Here is a 15895-nt window from a genome sequence, read left to right on the forward strand (position 1 = left end):
TGGAGTTGAAATCAGGAAGATCTGATAGCTGTGTGATCCTGGGAGAGTCCCTTAACCTCTCTGTTTACTCCTCTGCAAAATGGGGTAATAAAAGCACCACTGTGTCCTTGTGAGGTTCACACAGGATAAGGGATGCAGTGTGCTTTTCATACCTTCTAACGCTATAGAAATAGTAGTTACTATGGTCATTTATTATCACTCCTTGTCTGACCACTCCTCAGCCTCCTTTGCACAATCATCATCTATACCCTGCCCCCTAAGTGTGAGGATTGCTCAGTTCAGAAGCCATACCCTTCGGGAGGCCCAACCTGACTCCCCTAGCCGCTAGCACTGGGGGTCCTGAAAGTCACTTTGTATCTCTGTAGTATCTTTGTGGCATTTCTTCTTTGTACGAGTTGTTTCTTCTCAATAGAAGTTCCATGAAGATAAGGATTGTCTTTGCATCTCCAGTGCTTAGCATATATACAACAGTTAATTAAAAATGATTGTTGAGCGAGTTCCTTACACCAATGGAAACATAATCTAGGACAAAAACCCGTTGTTTACCTTCTGCATTGAAGACCCCTTTTTGTCTCAGGCCCTCTGCCCCCCTCGCCTCCCACCCTTCTTGGTGGGACACTAGGCAAAGACACACTCAACTTTAACCTTCTAGCCAGTCTTGGGCCAAAGAACCAAGATGTTTATAAGGGATTTCAACATCTTCTATCTCTAGCATCCCCATTTACTCAGTTTCCCTTGTTTAAACTCTGGGTTTAAACTTTGGTTCTTCCTTTTCCCTGACCTCTCACATCCAATGTTTCCAAATGCTGTGCCCAATTCTGTCTCTGCCATCTTTCTCTAATCCATCCTGTAAAGGCTGAGGTGGAGAGGGCATGCTTTCCAGAGGGGCATCCTGTGCAGTCATGGAAGTAGGAGTCGGAATATCCTGAATGGGAAATGACAAGTGGGGAAATCTGGCTGGCATAGGGAATGACATGAAATAAGTCTGGGAAGGTAGGTGGGAGTCAGACCACGGAGGGCCTTAAATGTCAGGCTGAGTGTGGTTTGTCCTGGCGGTAATAACTCAACTCTAGTGCCACCTGTTCTGGTGAGTCTTCTCTGCTCCTCTGTGGTTGGTAAGAAGAGGCAGCATGGTATAATGAGAAGAGTACTGATCTTGGATCAAAACCCAGGGATGGGATCCAGGGTTGGCCACTTGGTATCAGTAGGCTTTCACAAATCACTTAACCTCTCTGTAACTCAGTTTCCTTTCAAGTAAGAAAAGGGGAGAATGAAACTGACACTCTCTACAAAGCAAGTAAACCAACTTTGTAAACCATGAAGTCCTATCTATCATTAATCATATTATTCATGATAAGTACATTAAGGAGAAAGGGACACTTGACTGGGGAATTAAAAGCTCACCCATGACACTAGAGAAGGCATTTCCTATAGTGTGGCAGGGCAGGAACCAGATTACAAAAACTTGAGGAGTGAGTGGGTTGGGAGGAAGTGGAGGCAGAGAGGATATATGGGCATTTCTAGAAATTTGGCAGCAAATGGGAAGAGAGAATGAATGATAGGTTAAGAGGTTAGTATGGTTAAAGGAAAATTCTTTAGGCTAGGAAGAGGATGAATACCATTTGTAGGCTGGAGAGAAAGGGAAAGGATAAAGATGGCAGGGAGCGGGGAGATGACTGATACAACAAGGAAAAGATGGAAGGGATAGATTAAGGCTACTTATGTTACCTGGGTCATTCATCGGCTAGATTATAGGACTTGGAATTCAGGAAAAACTGAGTTCAAATCCTGCCTCTGGCACTTAATAGCAATACAACCTTGGGTAAGTCATTTAACTTCAATCAACCTCAGTTTTCTCATCTGTAAAATGGAGATAATAACTACTACTTCACAGTTGTTATAAGGTTCAAAAAAATTAACATAGACATTTGCAAACCTTAATGCATTACACAAATGCTTTTAGTCATTTTTCAGTCATGTCTGACTCTTCATGACCCCATTTGAGATTTTCGTGGCAAAGATACTGGGGTGGTTTGCCATTTCCTTCTCCAGTTCATTTTACAGATGGGAAAACTGAGGCAAATGGGAGTACATGACTTGGTCAGGGTCACACAACTAGTAAGTGTCTGAGACCAGATTTAAACTCAGGTCTTCCTGACTCAAGGCCTAGTGCTCTATCCAATGTGCTACCTAGCTGTCCTACATAAACGTGAGCTGCTATTATTAATATGATCATTATTGTATCCTTTTTTGAAGGATCCAAGTGGAGGGCTTTGAAGAATCTCTAGGCCATCCCCTTCATTCCCCAGGGCCTCAGATCATAAACAGACCTGTCCTGAGGGGGCCAATCTTCCTTAGGTACTGAGCACTTCTCAGGAATTCAAAATACGTCCTGATCTCAGAAGCTGTGACTTAGCTCTCTGAGCTTCCTGTTCCCTAAACCATCTCCCCCTCCCCAAGCAAGCTCCATTCTGCCCAGCACCCCTCCTTCCCATCTTAATATCTGGACGACCTGATTTAAGTATCTAGTCCTTCTTTTCCACTTCTCAACCTCTGCCATGCCTTTTGATAATACCAAGTTTGCCATTTCCAGAATTTGGAAAAGGAGTCAGTGCAGAAATACAAGTAGAGAGATAACCCATCCAGAAGTGCAAACCGAGAAATTAGTTCAGTGTGAATTAGGCACCTCCTAATCTTCAAAAGCTGCCTGGGGTTGAGTCCTTATATCATGCTGTAGGTGATTATTTTCTAGGGAGAGACACATTAGGCACCATGCACACCCCCTTCTAGCCTCCCACCAGCCAGGGACCTAGGAATCCCCTCTGTCCTAGGGTTGGCTCCACTCAACTTTACCAGCTTCCTGGCTGCCTCTCTGCAGCTATCAATTGATAGCTTTGTAATCCATGTCAAGTTCTCTGTCAGTCAGGAGTCATCACCTCCATGCCTGGTTGAGGCTTAGTCTCCACTTACAGTTTTATGAGAGATAGTATGATAATGGATTGGTAATTAAAAGGACTTGGGTTGGAATGCTGGTTTTGCCCCTTATTGCCTGTTGGCCATTGGGCAGGTCAATGGGTCTCTCTGGCCCTCAGTTTCCTCATCTGTAAAATGAGGAAGAGGGTGGACTAAATGATGTCTAAGATTCTTTCTAGCTCTTAATTGATGATTGTTGTTGAGTACTAACTAGCTGATTATGGCTACCTCCTTTCAGCAAGAGGAAAGAGGCAAGAGATGCTGACTGAGAATCCAGAGGGGTTAAAAACAGATTGAGACAATAAGACATTCCCAAAACCACAGAGACACTCCCTCCATTCATACAGGGAGCTTAGACTTAGTAAAGAGGAAGGCCACATTATCCTCTGTGATTGGGGGGAAGATGAAAGGCCAAGTGAAGACACTGAATTTGAATCCTTGGGGGTGTTATTTAAATAGTTAACTCCTACATACATTTTTTTTTTTTTTTACTTACATTGTTTCATTTAATCCCCAAAGGCACCTTGGGATGGGATGGGGGAAGTAAGTACTGTAGTATTATCCCTCCCATTTTACAGGTGAGGAAAGGAAGATACCAAGTGGTGAAGTGATTACTCCATGGTATCCCACAGCTAGTAAGTGGCAGGGCTTGCCTTTGAATTCAGGGCTTATCCTACTGTACACCAGGCTACTTCAGATGGCCTTGTTCTTCTCAAGAAAGTAGGAGACAAACTCATCTGGTGGGAGTAGGAGTGGGTGGGGGGAGGAGTGGGGAAGGAGGGAGGGGACTTGAGAGGAAAGATGATATGGAACATCTGCTATGGGGAATATGAGAGGGAGTCCATAAGAGATGAATGAAAAGTGCTATTAATTGTCTCATTAAATATTTTACCGGTGCCAGGCTCGTCTCTCCAAGGAGACAATGAGCTCATTGATTGCAGAATCCAGGTCTGCTACTCTTGTCTCCTTGGCACCCAGCATAGACTAGATGCTCAAAAAATAACTGAACGTTACTCTGCCCCAAGCGCACGATGCCTGCCCTCTAACCCTAAGGTCCTTCACCATCCTGCTGTTGTCCTGGGCTGCATCTGCTCCCATCCCCTGAATCTCTTCTGATCCAATGAGGTTTTAGACTCCATGTCTCCTGGGGCCAGGGTCAAAACAGGATGGGTTATCTCTAAGAGCCATATTTTAGGACCTGGAGCACGGGAACTTTGCCAGTCTGGCTCCCAGGCTTTCTTGGGAAGTGCTCTTCAGAGGAATAGAATGAAAAACAGTTTATTAAACACTTCATGCCAAGAACTGAGCTAAGTATTGGGGATGCAAATCGAAAGGTAAATCTCTGATCCCTGCTTTCAAAGAGCCAACATTCTAACTGGGGGAGTCAACACAGCAGTAGTCTTCTGTAGGGCAGGCCCCCAAGACCCTCAGGAAAACTGATAGGAAGGGAGGAGCCTAGTGGGATTTGGCTAGGCAGGGTTCAGGGTGGAGTTATTGGGGGAGTGGAGTCATACCAGCCTGGTGGGCTCCACCCTCTGATACCCCATAGTGGTCTCTGGGTAAGCAGGGTTCTAGCATGAGGCCACTGGGAGGACAAAGTAGAACGAATGTGTTGGGAGGAAGGGGAGGCAGAGAATATAATGTGACCATTTCTAGAAGTGTGGCAGAAAATGGGAAAAGAGATGCCATAAGACTCTTGTACATAGTCAGTACTAAATGTTTAGTCAAATTCAATTCAACACAGTTACTAAGCACCTACTGTGTATACAGGGCATTTTTGCTAAGCATTGGAGGAAACTCAAAGTTAGATAAGACAATTCCTGTATTCATGGAGCTCAGTATAATGATGGATATAACACAAATGTCCATATGGTAGAATGACACACTGTATAGAGTAAATAAGGTATTGTGTGAGGTCTGAGGATGTGGAAGGAGGTCATGGTTAGAATGAGGAGTTCAGTTTAGACATGATAAGTTTTAGGCACTGGAAGGCCATGCAGATGGACAAGTCTAGCAGGCAACCAGCAATTTGAGACCAGAACGCAAGGGTTGGAGACAGAGATTTGGAAGCCATCCAAGTAGGGATGGTTACTGAAGCAATGGGAATGGGTGAGATCACCAAGGAAGAAAATAGAGAAGAGAGAGAGAAGAGGGTCAAGGACAAATTCAAAGCCACAGGGGACAGGAAGAAGATGAAATTTTGGTGGAAACATGAGAGCATAGCTCCAAGTAGTCAGAGGGCTGCCCTGTGTTAGAGGGATTAGGTTCTGTTCTGATTGGCCTTCAAGGGCAGAAATAGAAGCCATGGCTGCAAGCTGCAGGTAGGTAGATTTTGATTCAATGTAGGGGGAAAACTTCCTAACGATCTAAGTTGTCCAAAAGTGGAATTGGCTGCCTCATGGAGGCCTAGGTTCTCCTCACTGGTTTGTTGTTTAGTCATTTTCAGTTGTATCTAACTCTCTATGATCCTATTTGGAATTTTCTTGGCAGAGATACCGGAGTGATTTGCCATTTCTTTCTCTAGATTTTAATGATGAGGAAACTGAGCCACATAGGGGTAAGTGACTTGCCCAGGGTCATACAGCTAGTAAATGTTTGAAGATTTGAACTCAGGAAGAGGAGAATTCCTGATTCCAGGCCCAGGTGCTCTATCCATTGTGCTACCTAGCTGCCCCTTATCCTCACTGATGACCACTCACTGGGGATATTGTCGTGTTTGAGGTACACTAGATAGTTTCTCATGTAGCTTCCAATTCTGTGATGCTGGGAATCAGCAAAGAAGACAGAGAAGGAGCAATCAGGGAGGCAGGAGAAGAACCAAGAGAACACCCTGGAAGTCGAGGAAGAACACGTATCACGGGTCTCAGGAGAAGAGGATGCTATGGAGTTGGGGGGTGAGGAGGCTATTTTTGAGATGCTGAGAAGGAGTTAATTAGAGGAGTTCGGGGGTGGGGAGGAATATTTCAGTCTACCATGAAGTAGCAGGACAGTTGGTGTATGAAAATATTCATAGCAGTTCTTTTTGTTGAGATAATGAAGTGGAAACAGAGGGGGTGTCCATCAGCTAGGAGTGGTTGAACGAAATATGATATATGAAAGTAACAGAATGGTATTACGCTGTAATGGCAGCTTCTGGCTAGCAGTTATAGAGTTCTGTAAGGTTTACAAAGTGCTACACAGGTCTGAGCCTCACCACAACCCTGACAGGTAGGTGCTGCTGTTCTCCCTATTTTATCAATGAGGAAACCAAGGCTAAGAAGTTAAGTGACTTGCCCAGGATCAGGATAGTGAGTGGTTGAGGCAGAATTTGCACTCAGGTCTCCTTGGCTCCAAGCCCAGAACTCTTGCCCACTGTGCCACCTAGCTGCCTAGGTAAGAAGTGATGAAAGTTTCAGTTTCAGAGAAACCTGGGAAGACTTATATGAACGGATGCAGAGCAAAATAAGTGGAACCAAGAGAACAATTTATATAATGACTACAACTTTGTAAAGAAAAACATGACCTGAGAACTCAGATCCAGTCAACAACCAACCAGATTCAAGAGGATGATGAACAAATGGATGTGAAGAAGCATTCGTTAAGCACTTAGTAGATGGCAAGCCCTGGGAGAAACTCAGAGGATAAAATTTTGTTGCTGTGGAATTATTTCAGTCATGTCTGACTCTTTGGGACCCCATTGGGGTTTTCTTGGCAAAGCTACATTCTTGGCAAATGACTTGCCATTTTCTTCTTCAGTTCATTTTGCAGATGAGGAAACTGAAACAGGGTTAAATGACTTGCTGGGGTGACACAGCTAATAAATGTCTGAGGCCAGATTTGAACTCAGGAAGAGGAGCTGAGAGTAGAGAGCCTGGCACTCTATCTACTGCCCCACTCAGAGAAGACAAATCCAAAAGCAAAGGTAGTCCTAGCCCTCAAGGAGCTTACCTTCTGCAGATGCCCCAGTGTCTTGGCCCTGGGTCTCCTCTACTTTGTGGTGGTGGTGGGGCACAGGGAGGGCACACAGTATTGGCATGACTTGTACTCCCGGTTGTTTCTGGGTCTACTTTTACACAGTGTAATGCACAGTAAATAAAGGTGCCTGATACCGATGTTGTGTTTTAAAACTTGCAGAGAACTTTACAAACACGGCATCCATGGCTCACAACAACTCTGTGAGATGGATCTTATCTCAGTTATCCTGATTGGTCATCCTGATTTTACAGATGAGAAAACCGAGATTCAGAGAAGTTATAAATGACTTATCCAAGGTCATATCAAACAACATGCATTTGCAAAGAGCTTACTATGTGCCAAGTGCTATGCTAGACACTGGGAATACAAATAGTCAACTAGCATTTATTAAGCACCTACTGCATTCCAGACTCTGTTAAGCATTAGCACATAAAAAACGAAAAGATATAGCCAGATAATGTTAAGAAGGAGAATTTGAACTCCAGTCTTTCTGACTTCCAGTCCAATACTTTATCTCCTAGGCCTTGAAGCTGCTAAGTTACACAATCATAATACAATCAGAGGATCCCTAAGTAGCGTTGTACAACTTACTAAGTGAGAAGTAGGCAATGGTATCAGGGCCAAATGCTACAGAGGAGACAAGGAGGAAATTCATGGGATCATACACATAAAACTGTGTAGGACCCAAGGGCACCTAATCCAACCCCTTCACTTTACAGATGAGCAAACATAGACCAAGAGAAGTTAATTAACTAGTGAGTGACTGTGCCAGGATTTGCACCCAGGTCCCAGCTCCAAATCCAGCCTTCTTTCCACTCTACCAAGTTCTCTTTTCCAACTGCCCCAAATTTAACATGTCTAAAACAGAACTCCCTTCCTCTGGAAAACTGCATTTTCTGCTGAACATTCCACTCTAGGTACCACCATCCCTCCAGACTTCCAAGTTAATTCCTCCTCCTCCTCCTTCTCCTCCAATTTTTATCCAATCGGTGCCAAGTTGGTATGATACAGACAGAAATAGCTCTAGTTTTGGAGCCAAAGGCCTTGTTCTAATTCTGACTATTCTTTACTTGCTGGGTAACTCTGAGTAAGTCACACCCTCTCTGAGCCTCTGACCCCTCCTCTGTAAAAGCAAAGGGTTGGACCAGATGGTCTCTGAAGTCCTTCTTGTCTCTAAATCTCTTAAGTTCCACCAACTTTGCTTCCACAGTTTCTCTCACAGAGGCACCCTTCTTTCTACTTGTCCTTCCCTAGAGGAGAGAGCAGAACCAGGCAATGAAGGGCAATAAGGCTACACCCCCTTCCCAAGGGCAAAGGTAAGGACCTGGGGTGGTGCAGAGACCCCCATGCAGGTACAGAAAGGACTCTTTTCTCGCTTGGCTGTTCCTTCAGAAACCTGCCTCTACTTCCCCACACAGAGCTCCAAGCCCTGCTTGCCAGTCACCCTTGAAGGGAGCTGGGTGAGGCATGGGACCCCTGAGGGTCAGCAGCTTCCTTCGCTCCAGTTGTGCGGGCCCTAGGCTGGGAGTTCCACTGGGCAGAGACTGCCTTGCTCAGCACTGACATCCCACTGGCAAAGCCGGGGGGGTCGGGGGAAGCCTACTGTATGCTGAACAAAGGCTCAATTAAGGCCTATTCCAGGCCCGACACGGCTGCCTGTAAAGAACTGACAGGCTGAATCGAAGCTCTTTTCAAAGCCCTCTCTCAAAAGAGCAGTGGGGCGTGAGTGCTAAGCAGCCCCGCTAAGCGCTGCCAGTGTGCGTTACTGAAGGGGCTGGAGAGGAGAAGAAACTCCCAGCTCCCTGAAGGCTGGTGAGTCAGGAGAGACAGACAGTAATTAGCGGCTCTTGGCATCAGTGGCCCATCCAGCCTGCCTCTCCCTGGGTGGCGCCGGCCCAGTGCTCACAGCCCCAGCCAGGCCACAGAAGTCACCCAGAACTGCTAGACAAAAGGGGGAATGGGGCAGCGAGATGCCTCAGATGTCATCTGGGTTGCTATCCTGCTACAGACCTTGGCACAGCCCCCTTCATGCAGCACGTGCTCTGAGGGGATCACCCTGAGCTCCTGAACACTTGATGCTAGCACACACTTTCATACCTCTTAGAGGCTTCATCTGAATCATTTTTTCATTGGGATGGGGAAGGGGAGGATGCAGGCCCAAACCTGCGATTTCTGAAGTCCAGGTGTGGGAACTCCCTCCCCCCTTGCAGGTTGCTGACTCATCTGGCAAACAAAGTCTCAGAGAATTAGGTACCTGGGGACTCTGAGAGATTAACTTGCTTGAGAAATGTCACAAAATAGTGGCTTAGGTAGAATTTGAACTCAGCTCCAACGCTGGCCTTTCTCTATTCTGCCATGTCTCTCTATGAGGGCATACTAGGTATGATTATTCCCATTCTCATGGAAAAAGAAAGTGAGGCTCAGACAGTGACCTGCTCACAGCCACGGTGCTAAGGGCCCGAGCTGGAATTTGGAAACAGGCCTCTCCTAACTCCAAACCTAGACCTTCCTTCGCTTTCTTTCTTAGCATGAACTGAACCACCCTGAACATTTCAATATATGAAGAAAAACAGAAAAAGAGGCTTGTGCATGAAATCGCTGAGCCCGCTTATCCATGAAATCGCTGAGCCTGCTTGTCCATGACCCTGGCTCACCACACTTCTGGGTCCCATTCCATAGAAATGGTCTATTCTGCCCAACTTGGGTGAATTGTTTTTTTTTTGTTTTGTCTCAAAGAGACTATAGCCTCTGTTCTCTTGTCCTCTCACAGTCCAGAGCTGAGGGACACCAGAGCTAGTAAGTAACACTGAAAAAAGAGGAGGAATTCATTTGGGAGAGTGAAGGTTAATCCTTACTGACAAGTATCACCCAATCACCCAGGCTGGAGTGGATCCTCAGAATACCACTGGACCCTCACTACTCGTACTTCTGGCCTGTTAGCCCCTCCAGAATTTGGGCTCCATTGACAAAGCCTTTGAGAGATAGGGTTGGCCTCCATACCATCAGGAGCTGCTGGAGGGGGTCTACAATGGAAGATTATTACAGTGTTGAATTGTGTGTAGTGTGTGTGTGTAGTGTGTGTGTGTGTGTGTGTGTGTGTGTGTGTGTGTGTGTGTGTGTGAATGCCACAGGAATGCACAGTTGGCTACTAGGTGAAATATGACCTCCAAAGTGTCTGCAGGAAAAAAAGAGGCATTTCTTACATAAACACCAAGGCAGAGGCAGGAAGTAGGGCTGGGGGAAATGGTGAGGGGCTCTGAGACCCCATGGGCCCACAAGAGGGCCTGGCAGATGGACAAAAAAAGTAGGGGGAAGGGAGGAGGAGGTGGGGGAACAGGAAACTGGGCAAGGATAAAAGGCACACATGGGGAGAGAGAATGGGAGGGCAGAGAAAAGAGGTTGGGGAAAGGAGAGAACAGGCTTTTTCTTTCCCAACCCTACTAGGTGGTCTCCCTGTCCAGGTCAGTCAGGAACAAAGCCTCCAGGTTCCAAGAGTCATCTTATGGGCTTAGGGCCATAGAAGGCCTGTGATATGGCAGTTCATGGTAATGTGGGGGGGATGATGACAAGGCAGGCCCACAGAAGAGACACTGAACTCTACTCCTCCCCCCACCTTTGATCCCAAGGGATGGGGGAGAGAAGCAGCTGGTGGACGTGTCTATTGTCTGTGGTCCAACCCGTCTGTGTCTGCTCCAGATGGACCTAGCCTCAGCACACTAGAGGGGACACCTGCCCTCCCCACCCCCACCCCCCAATGCCACCTAGCACAGCCTCAGGCCTCAGGTGTGCAGGGGCCTCCAAGTTCTCCTGCCTTTGAAGCCAGATGGGAGCATTGGGGCTCGGATGAAGTTGTCACCTCAGCTCCAGGGCTGCCTGAACTTCACCAGGCTGTGGGGGTGATGGGCACCAAGGCACCGCCCCTCCTCTGCCCCTGCTTTGCCTCCCCAGACCCTGGGCTCACCTTTGTCTCTGCAAGTTGGCGCTTGAGAAGCTGCAGGGCCTCTGTGTGCTCTCGTTCACTGTCCTGCAAAGCCTGAAGTTGCTCCTTTAATTCTCTCTGAAACAGATAAGAGCAGGGTGATGAGGCCTCAGACAGAAAGAAGCAGATTCCAGGCTAGGAAGGGCCTAGGGGGCTTCAGCTGCCCACTAGGCACTCAGCAGCAGGGAAGGAAGCTCTTATCAGCTCCACAAACTCACAGAATGTGAACCTCTCAGAGCTGGACGGCACCTCGGAGACCATCTCATGAAGACCATAGCTGAACATTAGGAGACTGGGTAAAGCAGCTCTGACAAATGGGCCTCAGGGCCTTGGCTACAAGACCTCCATGGAGGAGAAAGTCACTGTCCCTTGAGGTGGCCCATGCTACTGCAGGTCAGCTCTCACAGTTAGGAAGTGGAGATCTGCCTCTTTGGCCCTTCCACCCCTGCTCCTCATCCAGACATCTGAGGCCAAATAGGAGAGGGTAATCCTTCCACCTTTCTCTTTAACTCTTCTTTTCTCCAGGATAAACTGATCTGAATTCCATATTATCTCTGCTCCTTTTCTCATTCTGGTCTCCCACTTCTGAAAATGCTCAAATTTACTCTCATCTTACTAAAAAGTGGAAGTTAGAATCAAACACGTTAACACAGAGAAGGTCTGACCAGGAAGGAAGACAGAAAGGTTAACATTTCCCTACCTGTAGATAGTGGGGAGCCACAGAATGCTGCACACAGCTCATTGAGTCAAGTCAACAAGCATTTAAGTTCTTACTATATATAGATTGGTGGTGCAGTGGACAGAGTGCTGGACTTGGAGTCAGGAAGACTCATCTTCATGAGTTCAAATCCTGCCTTGGATACTTTTTAGCTGTGTGACCCTGGGCAAGTCACTTCATCCTGTTTGCCTCAGTTTCCTCATCTATAAAATGAACTGGAGAAGAAAATGGTGAACTGCTCTAATATCTTTTGCAAGAAAACCCCAAATGAGGTCACAAAGAGTTGGACACAACTGAAGCAAATGAACAGCAATAAACATTTATGTGCCTGGCATTGTTCTAAGTGCTAGGGATACAAAGAAAGGTAAAGGACAGTTCCCTTTCAGTCTAATGTGGGAAAGAACATGCAAACAACATACAAACAAGGTGTATATAAGTTAAGTAGGGGATAATCTCAGAAGGGGGGTTGGGAAGGGCTTCCTATAGAAGGCTGGACTTCGACTGAGTTTTGAAAGAAGCCAGAGAAGGTAGAGATGAGAAAGAAGAGAAATCCAGGCATGGGAGACCGACAGAGAGTCAGGAGATGAGGTGTTTTGTTTGAGGGACAGTAAGTCAAGCAGTGGTGATGGATCACAGAGTATAGGGAGAGGAGTAAGGTGGAAGAAGATTGGAAAGAGAGGAAATAGTCAGGTTATGGGTGGGTGGGGGGCGCCTCTAGAAGTATGTTAGTAGATGTGGAACAACTGGCTCTCTGAAAAATATATCCCTCCCCTCAAAAATGACATACTTTAAAGTTTATTATGCATTATTAAATTTTCTCCATCATTTTAAGTCTAGACAATCAATAAAACAACAAACCAAGCCCCAATTTGTAGCACTTGCCCATTTCCAAGGTGTAATTTTAACAATTTAACAATCAGATCTAATTTAACAATCAGCTCTCCCACTTCCTTTATTCTCTCCCTTAGAGAACTAGTAACAATATACAGTAGTATCCAGACAAGATAGTACAGTGAAAAAAGCTTTGGAGTTAGAGGAGATTGAGTTCAAATCCTAACTCTGATGACCTTAGACAAGTCACTGAATCTCTTTTGGCCTCAGTTTTCTCATTTACAAAATAAGGAGGCTGCACTAGACAGCCTCTGAGGTTACTTCCAGCTGTAGATCTAGGAGAGCATGACCTTCTCCAATGCAATCCAATGAGTATTACAGAATGGGGCCAGGAAGGAGAGCTAAGTAGATGATCTAGCCTGTGGTATTCCATCCATCCTTTCATCATCCGTCCATCCACTGTTTACTATACATGCACAGCCCTATCTTAGGTGCTGGTGTAGACACAAAAATGCTTCACAGAGCTAACAATCTAGTGGTGGGTATGAGGTGCAAATATAAAGTCCTGTGCCACTTTTTTGAGCACTGGTTGTACCTTTAGCTATTCTCCTCAGCTCATTGCTTGAAATAGGAGCTGGAATACTCTTTGCTCCCCATTGTCACATCAGCTTCTCCCCCTTCCTCTATCAGTAACTTTTCCAAAACCTTTGAGGTTCCTACCATCCACATCTTCCACCCAATCAAAATTCTGGTAGCTGTTATCTACAGACCCCCAGGTCACTCCTCTTCTTTCTTCAAAAAATTCAATACATGACTCAGAATCTTTCTCTCTTCTCCAACTCCTGCCCTCATACTAAGGGACTTCAACATTTATATTGATTGACTCTCCTTCAAGCACCCCAACACTTACTCCTACTCACTTCCCAGGAACTATTCCTCCATCCCATCTCAGCCACACACAAAGATCGTCTTGATCTTGCCATCACCCACAAATGTACCATCTCTAAATTCAAGAATTTTGAAATCCTGTTATCTGACCATAATCTAGATTTTCTACCTCTCCTTCTGCCTTCTACCAAAGCCTACTCTTTGTCCACACCAAGACCTTCAATCTCTTGACCCCTCAGATCTCTCCCAGGGTACCTCCCCTAGACTACCACTCTCTTCTCTTATCTTCCCTATCTTCCTTGGTGAACCCATTCAATTCCACATTGTCTACCCTGAGTCCTTAGCCTTCTCAAATCTATTGCTGATTGTTGCTGGTCAAGTCTCAGCCTTTGATCCTTCCCACCATTCATTGCCTTAGCTCTTATTCAACATACTGCTGAACAAAGGTGGACAAAATCATGCAGCTGTTCTGATTAGGTCCACTACAGATTTACATTACACAATTCAAATGGGCTCTCACTGCTGCTAGACAATCCTTCCACACCTACCTTATCAACTTGCCATCCTTGTCTCTATAGAAGTTCTTCTAAATCTTTTCACCATTCCTCAAATCTTCCACAGCTCCCTCTTTCCCTCACTCTTTCAGCCAAGAACTCTGTCTCTTTATTTTACATAAAAAAATTAGGACATTTGCTATGGATTTCCTCTTCCTCATCTCATATCACTTGGATGCTTTTTGCCACTATATTCTCCTTCACTCCTGTTTCATGGAAAGAGGTGGCCCTACTCCATATCAAGGCAAACCCTTCTACCTGCTCAAGTGATCCCATTCAGTCCTGCTTCCTCCAACAGATTGTTCATTCTCTAATCTCTCCCTGTCTACTGGTTCCTTCTCAACAGCCTACAAATGTACCCATGCCTTCCCCATCCTCAAAATATCCTCACCTGATCCTTTCATTTGTACTATCCTCCTATATCTCTTGTGCCCTTTGTGGCTAAACTCCTGGAAAAGGCCTTCTACAATAGGTGCCTCTACTTTCTCTCCTCTTACTCTCTCCTTAACCCCTTATAGCCCAGCTTCCAACCCCCTCATTCCTCTGAAACTGTTCTCTTCAAGTTACCAATGATCTCTTCGTTACCAAATCCAATGTCCTTTTCCCTCAATCCTCATTCTCTTTGACCTCTCTGCAGCCTTATACACTTTATTACATTCTTCTCTTTGATACTCTCTTCTCTCTAGATTTTTAGGGTACCATTCTCTCTTATTTCTTCTCAGACTCACCTCAATGTTCCTTAGTCTCCTTGGCTTGATCCTCATCTAGGTGTCCCGTAGGGATTTGTCCCAGACCTTCTTCTCTTCTCTCTCTATACTATTTCACTTAGTGATCTCATCAGTTCCCCTGGATTTGATTATCATCTTTATGCTAATAATTCCCAAGTTCACCTGTCTTACCCTAACCTCTCTGCTGTCCTCCAATCTCCCATCTCTAGCTGTTTTTCTGACTAACTGGATATCCAGTAAACATCTGAAACTCAATATGTCCAAAACAGAATTTATTATCTTTCTCCTTGAGCCTTCCTCGTTCCTAATTTTCCTCTTTCTGTTGAGGGCACCATCATCCTCCCATGTTCCCAAGCTTGCAGCCTATATACATCATCCTTGACTCCTCATTCTCTCTCAACACTCCCCCCCCCCCCCATGATTCAATCTGTTGCCAAGACCTGTTAATTTTATCTTTGTAAAATCTCCTGAATATGCCCCCTTTTGTCCTCTGACCTTGCAAACACCCTGGAGCAAGCCCTTATCACCTCACACCTGGACTACTGCAATAACCTTCTGGTGGTTCCACCTGCCTCAGATCTCTCCCCACTCCAATTGATCCTCTATTCTGCCACTAAAGTGATTTTCCTAAAGCACAGGTCCAATCATGTCTGTCTATCTGTCTGTCTCTCTCACATAAATACACACACACACACACACACACACACACACACACACACACACTTACATACACCAGCCCCTACTCCATAAACTCTAGTGGTTTCCTATCACTTCCAGGATCAAATACAAAATCCTCTGTTGTTCAAAGCCCTTCATAACTTAGCACAGGGGTGGGGAACCTGTGGCCTCAAGGCCACCTTTGGCCCTCTAGGTACTCAAGTGCATCCCCAAAGGCCACATGTGGCCTCAGGGCCACAGGTTTCCCACCCCTGACCTAGCTCCTTCCCTACATTTTTAGTGTTACACTTTCCTCCCTGACAAGTACTTTTCAATCCAGTGACACTGGCCTCCTGGCTGTTCCACATCTCTTAGCTCTGGGCATTTTCTCTGATTCCCCCATACCTGGAATACTGTCCCTCTTCATCTCTGCTTCCCAGGTTTCCTCCAACTCCCAACTGAAGTCCCATCTCCTACAGGAAAGCTTTCCCAACCCCTCTTCATTCCAGTGCCTTTCCTCTCTTAATTACTACCTTTTTATTCTAGAAATAGGTGAGTTGTTCGTATCTGTCTGCTTGTTGTCTCTTCCATTAGCTTGGGAGAGCTTTGACAG

The 15895-nt window shown here is 45.8% G+C and overlaps 1 protein-coding gene across 1 annotated transcript in view; it reads right to left on the reverse strand.

The window, feature by feature from the left end:
- Positions 1-15895, reverse strand: part of TRIM62 (tripartite motif containing 62) — a 58557-nt gene that overhangs the window by 16875 nt on the left and 25787 nt on the right. Inside the window, exon 2 of the mRNA XM_072609678.1 lies at positions 10889-10984. Within this exon, the coding sequence (XP_072465779.1) occupies positions 10889-10984 (96 nt within the window). The remainder of the gene's footprint in view (positions 1-10888; positions 10985-15895) is intronic.

Source organism: Notamacropus eugenii, chromosome 5 (genome assembly GCF_028372415.1).
Source record: "Notamacropus eugenii isolate mMacEug1 chromosome 5, mMacEug1.pri_v2, whole genome shotgun sequence".
Taxonomy (NCBI): Eukaryota; Metazoa; Chordata; class Mammalia; order Diprotodontia; family Macropodidae; genus Notamacropus; species Notamacropus eugenii.